General features: G+C 38.0%; 1 protein-coding gene across 2 annotated transcripts; it reads left to right on the top strand.

Moving 5' to 3' along the window:
• The first annotated feature begins 4,268 nt into the window (after nucleotides 1-4,268).
• Nucleotides 4,269-8,059, top strand: LOC137737748 (exosome complex component RRP41 homolog). Of its 2 annotated transcripts, XM_068477301.2 has the most exons (13): nucleotides 4,269-4,344; nucleotides 5,432-5,485; nucleotides 5,583-5,629; nucleotides 5,718-5,778; nucleotides 5,921-5,959; nucleotides 6,084-6,151; nucleotides 6,289-6,367; nucleotides 6,450-6,486; nucleotides 6,961-7,077; nucleotides 7,164-7,249; nucleotides 7,381-7,470; nucleotides 7,637-7,696; nucleotides 7,810-8,059. In XM_068477301.2, exons 2-12 carry the CDS (start codon nucleotides 5,432-5,434, stop codon nucleotides 7,682-7,684), a joined length of 726 nt encoding a protein of 241 aa, XP_068333402.1. In that variant the 5' UTR covers nucleotides 4,269-4,344; the 3' UTR covers nucleotides 7,685-7,696; nucleotides 7,810-8,059. The 2 variants fall into 2 exon arrangements, with proteins under 2 accessions (XP_068333402.1, XP_088538368.1); XM_088682242.1 differs by lacking the exon at nucleotides 4,269-4,344 and having other exon boundaries at nucleotides 4,410-5,485.
• The last annotated feature ends 535 nt before the right edge of the window (nucleotides 8,060-8,594 follow it).

The raw sequence follows: 8,594 nt of genomic DNA, 5'->3' as shown, positions 1-8,594 counted from the left end.
AACGATATAGGGAATAGTCTAACTTACTTATAAACCCATGCAAGATCCGTCCCTTCTCCCATTAATGTGGATTTATTCTCAACAAGGAATGAGAACAAACTTTTTAAGCCAAATTATGCTAAATTTTTTTAATGATGAAAAGTAGAATGTAAAGGGTATTTGTGACAGCCCGTCCCGGACTTTTCGTACCGTAGGGATGAAATGACGGTTTTGCCCCTAGTACGGTTGTTTCGTTGTGTGGTTGTTTTTGGGTTTTGATTGGTTGATTTTGGACCACACACACACCACACTCATTTCTCTCTCTCTTTACCTTGTCCCGAGACCCTCTCTCTCTCCCTTTCCTATCATTTTCGTACGGACAACACCACAAACCCTTGGATTCGTCACGGACCGAGGAAACAAACCATATATTTGTGCTTGTGAGGTCCTTAGGAGTTCAACCATACCCATTTCAGGTAAGGATACCTTCATTTTCACGTCAAACTCGAGATCCCCGATTTGGTCACTGTTTATGCACACGTTAATTCTTATGTTTTTGGGAATTTCAAGCTTGTAGGAAGCTTGGTGAGGTTCTCAGGAGATTTGTTCCTCTTATTGTAAACTTCATTTTGGTACCAATTTTGTAAAATTTGGACGAAAACAGAAGGAGATATCAAGTTTTGAAATTTTCCCAGTTTTCTGGCGCCGGCGACGGTGCTAGAGGTTGGCTGGAGAAGATGATGGAATATTCCGTCAGTTTGGACGAAATATTCCTAACGGCATTAACGAAATCAGTTAAACTTAACGGAATATTCCTGACGGATTTAACTGACGCCGTCAGTATGCCAGGCATGTGCCTGCGCGTGGGCGGTGCATGTGGTCATGCCTTGGCTGGTGCGTGCGGGCGCGTGCGGGGTTGGGAAATTATTTTAAAAATATGGGGATGTTCATGAGGTTGAGTAGATCACGTTAGTGTATTCATACACTTCATTTGAGCATTGTATGAGAAGTTATTTCGTAATATTGGTTATGTGCTTTAAAATTAATTTTTTTATAGTTGTTTCGCATATAGGTGAGACCTTAAGGACAAGCGCAATCACTCGTGGCAAGGGGGTTACGACCCTTCTACATACTAGTGAGTAGGCTTTTGGCTTTTCGTATATACCTATATACTTGTGTTTTTCCCAGAAAATGAAATGGAACGTTTATACGTTTATATGCCATGCATATTGTTTGCCCGTTTAATTATGCATTATTAGTTGCATATATATATATATATATATATGTTTGGTGCTGCGAACGCACAGGTAAGTACCAGGTAAGTTATGGTTTATGTTTATATTTAGTAGTGATTTGAGATGCATAAAGATCTCATAACCTGCACCCCTGGTGTTAGTGCTCCCGCCCAGAGTTAGGCACAGTCTTTCACATGATGTTCACCTCCCGCACCACACGCTCATCTTGAATCCAAGTTAGGTGCACAATCCTATCGTACAGACCACTTTAGGTGGTTCCGACTCGTAGGTGACCCGCGATTATTCGCCCAGTTTTCACGTGATCGTAGCACTTGAGCGTACTTATTTTACACCCAGTCCTGTCGTACAGACCACTTTAGGTGGTTCGGACTCGTGTGCAGGTATAGTTAATGAGTTGTGGATTTGAGCTCTAGATTCAGCCGTACAGGTCACGTTAGGTGACTCCGGCTGACAGATTACATGGCATGGTTTGGCATTACCTGAGTACTTGCATTTTATTTAGAGGCATTTGACATGGCATATTTCTGAGCATGACTTATATATATATATATATATATGTATATTCTATTTTTCTGGGAAGCATACAGGTTTTACGGCGAGGGGTTAGAACGTTGTTTATGAAATGGTTTTTGAAAAGCTTGTTTTTGCCCACTCACGTTTTCTGTTTTGCGCCCCTCCAGGTTCTAGTTTGGCTAGCACTCTTGGTGGCTCCCCAGAGGATTTTCCCGGCTTATCTGACAGATTATCACCAGTGTAGGACCACCTTTGGGTGTGTTTATTTAGTGTTGTTTCTCCCGAACTGCACTAGGTTTTCCGTGCTCTGAACTTGGTTTTTCACACTTATGCTTGCAAATGTATGTTATTACTTTGTGTATAGCTAGGTTTGTATTTTATTCGTACTCTTATTATTATTTATTAGCTTCCGCACTGTGCACATGGTTACGTCATTTCCACGTGACGACCAGCATGCCCTGATCTAAGTCGGGGTGTGTCAGTATTTCAGTAATCTAATTAGCTTTTATTATGATTATTAGTAGTTAATAAACACATTATTAGGCTTTAGCTTTTTTCTTATTTTGATTCATGATAGTTTGTAAGCATTTCAAAGAGGGTGCTTCGTTTTTCGTTTCATGCCTACTCTAATTTTTACACGACCAGATTAGGGTGCAAGCTGGAATGATGTTTCCGATTACGATTGTAGAATTTTCGAATTTGAATATTTTCTGAAAATTTAGAATGGATATTGAAATGCATATAAGGATTTCGAGAATTCTGAATTTTCTCGAAGTGTTCCGTATTTATTCCGATATTTAAAATATATATATATATATATATATATATATATATATATGAATTTTTGTAGTTACTCAAATTTATGGATTTTGCAATCAACTTTTGTATTTTATTGTTAGTTTTGGCTACTTTTTGTTCATTTTTTTATATCATACTAGCATTTGCCTACAAACTTTGTGTCTATGAACACATTTTTTTAGAAAATGAGAAGATGAGAGGGGGGAGAGAGAGAGAGAGATAGAGAGAGAGAGAACATGGGGGGAGTGAGAGGTTTTTGTTTTAAAAAAAAAAAAATATTGGAAGTATTTTAACATCACCTGTAGTGAGGCGTCAATAAAAAACAGTAAATTTTGGACCTGTGAAATTACATGATTGCCCATCATTTTTTTGTGTGATAGAAGACTAAGTAGTTTTTTTTACCCTCTTTTGGTTGACAAAGAGGGTTTCATTAATTAATAGAAATACTAATATATCTCCAATACCACAAACTTTAACTGAATTTATACATGAACATGTATCAAATATTATGAAAGAACAATATGTCACATCCTGGCCCGGGGCGGATCACTTCCCGGGCCCAACTCCACTACCGTAGCACGATATTGTCCGCTTTGGGCTTACCATTCCCTCACGGTTTTGTTTTTGGGAACTCACGAGCAACTTCCCAGTGGGTCACCCATCATGGGATTGCTCTAGCCCCCTTCTCGCTTAACTTCGGAGTTCCTACGGAACCCGAAGCCAGTGAGCTCCCAAAAGGCCTCGTGCTAGGTAAAGATGGGAATATACATTTAAGGATCACTCCCCTGGGTGATGTGGGATGTCACAATCCACCCCCCTTAGGGGCCCGACGTCCTCGTCGGCACACACGCGACCAGGGTTAGGCTCTGATACCAAATTGTCACATCCCGGCCCGGGGCGGATCACTTCCCGGGCCCAACTCCACTACCGTAGCACGATATTGTCCGCTTTGGGCTTACCATTCCCTCACGGTTTTGTTTTTGGGAACTCACGAGCAACTTCCTAGTGGGTCACCCATCATGGGATTGCTCTAGCCCCCTTCTCGCTTAACTTCGGAGTTTGCCGGCACCACTTCCCGGGCCCGCTCCACCACCGTAGCACGATATTGTCCGCTTTGGGCTTACCATTCCCTCACGGTTTTGTTTTTGGGGACTCACGAGCAACTTCCCAGTGGGTCACCCATCATGGGATTGCTCAAGCCTCCTTCTCGCTTAACTTCGGAGTTCCCATGGAACCCGAAACTAGTGAGCTCCCAAAAGGCCTCGTGCTAGGTAAAGATGAGAATATACATTTAAGGATCACTCCCCTAGGTGATGTGGGATGTCACACAATAAATTGCATGTACGAAAAAGTTCGAGAATATTCAAAATCCGACAAAATTTATGAATTATGTTTTAAAATTACCGAGTTACTTTGATTCCAAAAATTACAAAAAATAAAAATTTAAAAATTAGTATCCCAATCCTATTTGATTTTTAAATTTTAAAAATGAAAATTAGAAGCATTATTTCGAATCCGTTCCGTTCAAAATCACCTCTTGACCCAGTTCATATTAATCCCTGTTTCATTCACATTGATATTGTGATTCTAATTTCTACGTACGTAAACAGACCTTAGACATTGTTTGACCCGAATAAAAAAGAGCCCAACCTTTTAAAATAGGCCCAGGTTTGAGCCCAATGCTTCCACCCTTTGTAAAACCCCAGGCGGCACTCTCTAATCTAAACCCTCCACTGTATTCTGAATCTCAACTCTTCCCTTGTAAAATCTGCTGTTGTTCTTCTCAGTTCTCACCCAGGTCTTCCCGCTTCCTTTCATTTTCTATCTTAATTTTACTATTGAGGATTTAACTAAGCTTATAATAATGAGAAATTTCGCTTTTTTTTTTCAATGAAAAATCACACCTTTTTTTTTTCTATTTTTTTTCTTCTGAAACCCATTGCAATTTCACGCACCCTCTTCACTCTCTTGCCTAAACTCGCTTAAGTTTTGTAATTTTACTAATTTCTGGCTTTTATTTTTTCATGGAAGTTTAAAACCTTGTTTAATATGTTGATTTTTCTATTGGGGTTTTGGGGTGAGAGCCATGAGGGAAGCTAGGGTTTGTTTGTGTGTGTCTTTGAGGCCTACGTAGTAAAATCTTGGGTTAAAATCAGAGGAATTGGAGTTGTGGGTTTTGAGTAGGGTTTAGATTAACTTTATGGGATTGTTGTTGATTGATTATGTTTTAGATTTTGAATTTTGCTCCCAAAAAAAAAAAAGAGATTTTGAAATTTTTTTAATATTTGCATTGGAGGTTGGTAGGTAAGTATGTGTCACAGACATGGGACAATTGAGATGAGCCTCGAATGGAAATGCCCATAACAGATTAACATTATTGTGGGTTTTATTCTGCATTTGAGAGTCATTAGGAAGTGGGTTCCAATGATTGAGTATTCCACCATACCCGTTCATTGTCTTAATTGAGAACGGTTTCTGCTGTAATGGGTTTCATGATTAAAAGATAAAAGGTGGTCCTTTCGTTACTGATTTTTTCGTACAAGTGTAAGAGTTGTTGAGGGTGTTGAAGGGAAGGTGAAAACAAAGTTAGCTTCTTCTCTGAGAGTTAGCCTTCTTTATTTGAATTACTTCCTTTTGGTTAGTTAAGTGTTTTTTTTTCTTGATTTACTTCCGTCTTGTTTGTCTAATTTTTTGATAAGTATAGGCATGAACCATGATATAGAGTAGCCATATTGTTGCTGAAACAAAGCCATTATGCATTAATTTATGGAACTTTGCAGTTTGCTTGTCATGGCGTTTAAATTTTAGACAGTGATTGCTTTAGCTACTATTTGTTCTTGTTATCTATGGGGTTTCCTAAGTTGGTTGTTACGAAGTTCTAACAGATGGAGTATGTGAGCCCAGAAGGTCTTCGCTTAGATGGTCGTCGGCCCATGGAAGTATTTTTCCATCTCTTAATTTTCCATTTTATTCAATCATAATTGTTATAAGTTTTCAATTATATTTATGAACTAAATATATATTCTTTGATCCCAGATGAGACAAATTCGAGGAGAGATTGGTGTTGTGGACAAAGCTGACGGGTTTGAATTACTAAAGCCTTGATTCTTCTTTTCTAATCTTTGTAATTTAAAAAAATAAAAAAAATTGGTCTTTCATATCAAATTTCAGTTCTGCTGTGTTTGAGATGGGGAACACCAAAGTCATTGCTGCAGTGTATGGCCCTCGAGAGGTTAGCCAACACTTTCTCTTCATTCTATAATTCCGAGCTAAAATTTTAATGATCTTGTGTGTGGTACTCATTATTATTTAAAAGGTCTTGTACATTTTCAATTTTAATTCATTCAAGCTGTTAATATACTTTTGTTTTCTAGGTCCAAAATAGGAGCCAACAGATGAATGACAGGGCACTGGTAATAGTTCTCATCTAAGTCTCTGTGTGTTAAACTTATCTATGTTGCGGTTAGTATGATAAACCTGACAGGCATTGGTAATGTTTGTAAATGTAATGTCGTTTGCAATTGTTAATAAGTTTAGGTGCGATGTGAGTACACCATGGCAAATTTTAGTACTGGAGATCGCATGAGGAAACCAAAGGGTGATAGGTGATATATTCTATTCTATTTCATATTCATACATACATGCTTTGGATCATCATCAATATAAAATTCAACATAAGAGTGTTGTATCCATAACTAAATTATACTATAGCATTAAAATGTGTATCTTTGATGCTCCCCAGACGATCCACAGAGATTTCTCTTGTTATTCGGCAAACCATGGAAGCATGCATTATGACACATTTAATGCCTCGGACTCAGGTTCTACTGATGCATCTTGGGAACTTTTCTTCGATGAATGTCTAGTTTGTTCTTTTCTGAGCCTTGTATCTGTTTACTGCAGATTGATATTTTTGTGCAAGTTCTCCAAGCAGATGGAGGTAAATCCCGATGTTTCTTAGCAGCCATAGGTCCTATATGATATGTTTCCTTTGTGTGTGTGAATGTTTGGTCCTGTTTGAGTCAAGATATTTGTAGATCCAGGCTTATTGTCTGAAAAATGAAGCCTCCTCAATTCATTTCATGTACGTTAACCACTTGTATTTGAATTTAAAGATGTTAATTTTTTAACTACTATTGAGGCAGTTCGTGTTTGAGGGTCAACCTATGCTGCAGGCAGTTCATTAACAGTTATTGCTGTTGTTGCATCGTATGGAAATAGAGATGTGAACGATAGTGTTCACTGTTCACAAAGTACCATGGTTGTCCCTGTTATATGTGTATCAGTTAGAATGTTAACTATTTACTATTTAGCAAATACTTTTGGATTTGAACAGGTTGCTTCACTGTTTTAACTGAAGAACGGAAAGATCTATCCTTGAGTTCGATTATTTTATTTATTTTATCTTTGGCAGGTACTAGATCTGCATGTATCAATGCTGCAACCCTGGCCCTTTCAGATGCTGGAATTCCAATGCGTGACCTTGTTACTTCCTGTAGTGCTGGCTACCTTAATAGCACACCTCTACTTGGTAAACTTTTACATTACCTTATGCTTGTACGGCTCCTGTATGGCCATTGTAATATTCTTGTGAGCTTATTGTTGCTGGTTTGGCAGATTTAAACTATGTAGAAGATAGTGCTGGAGGCGCTGATGTCACTTTAGGCATTATGCCAAAGTTGGACAAAGTGACTCTTCTTCAGGTAATTGTCTTATTTGTTTCTCAATCTGTTCTCACAATGATAAGTTACAGTTGTTGTGTTAGTTGGCATCTACAGTGTCTTCTTTGTAGCGCCTTTTGTAAACCGCTTATTCGTGATGATTGTTGATGCAGATGGATGCTAAATTACCATTGGACATTTTTGAAAATGTAATGCAACTTGCAATCGAGGGCTGCAAGGCAGTTGCAACATATATTCGAGAAGTAAGCACTTTTTTGCTCTATTTTTCCCGCCCCGCAGTGATAAGTTCTGCCTTGACATGTGGCCTCTGTATTTGGACAGTGCTTGTTGCTCAATGAGAGTTTGCTTCATTTCTTGTTGCAGTTTTGCCATCTTTATTGGAATTTTAATCTGGGTTTTCTATGATAGGTATTACTAGAGAATACAAAGCAATTGGAGTATCGCCGAGGCACGTAGTTTCAAATCATGGTAAGGCCAAGTACATTGTTTGTTTATTGTTATGGAAGTCTGATAAGTTCTAACAGTCAAGGACAGTCACCCACCTACTCTGCTTTCAAAGTTTTGTTTTCTGCTGCCCGTAGGTTTATAGCTGTTCTTATGAAGTTTGACGGCGGTTGTATCATGGAGACGGTGTTTGATGGAGGAAGTAGGCTTAAAATTGAACACATTCAGTCGAGTATCCCCAACCAGAGAGCTGTTTTTAGATTCTTAAAATTGTATCTGTAACATCTACGGCATGGCTCATATACAACATCTACGGCATGGCTCTTCTTGTATATGAATATTCTGAGTAACAGATTTTGTATCAAAGAAGATCCCGTTTATTTCAAAGATGGACAATAAATTAATTATACGTTCACCTGGTGACCAGAAAATACATGGTCACTAACTATTAGTTTGGATATTAGGGTAGAGAGTGAATATTATGTTTTATGTTTTAACTTCAACCCGTGGTTCACCATCATTACATCACAAACCCAGAAATGCTATAGAAAGTGTCCAATAGCATTTTCTCCATGCTATATATATATGTATTTTTTTTTTTAATCGATAGATTTTGTTAATATAATTTTTTGAAACGATAGATTTTGTTAGATTAAATATTAAATTTACAACCTACGAGGTTCGAACCCACGCGATCATGTAAGAGCATAATACTTTTTTATTACTGTGATAAAAGGTCGCTTGCTTCTTGATGCTATATTAGGCCATGATGTGGAAAGTGTAAAATGCTATAATCACCCTTTATAGCTTGTAAATGCTATGAAAAATTTACTATATCAACTCCAAAATGCTATAACAAACTTTTTCCATAGCATTTTTATACAATTCACAGCATCTGGGATCATATAGGAAGCATCTAGAG

Source organism: Pyrus communis, chromosome 13 (assembly GCF_041283825.1).
Source record: "Pyrus communis isolate YQ-2024b chromosome 13, ASM4128382v1, whole genome shotgun sequence".
Lineage (NCBI taxonomy): Eukaryota > Viridiplantae > Streptophyta > Magnoliopsida > Rosales > Rosaceae > Pyrus > Pyrus communis.
This window is presented reverse-complemented; position numbering and strand designations above follow the sequence as displayed.

Coding starts and splice junctions, on each gene's coding strand:
- LOC137737748 (XM_068477301.2), top strand. CDS start 5,432: ATGGAGTATGTGAGCCCAGAAGGTCTTCGCTTAGATGGTCGTCGGCCC. Junction 5,486..5,582: donor ATGGTCGTCGGCCCATGGAA/GTATTTTTCCAT, acceptor CTTTGATCCCAG/ATGAGACAAATTCGAGGAGA. Junction 5,630..5,717: donor GTTGTGGACAAAGCTGACGG/GTTTGAATTACT, acceptor ATCAAATTTCAG/TTCTGCTGTGTTTGAGATGG.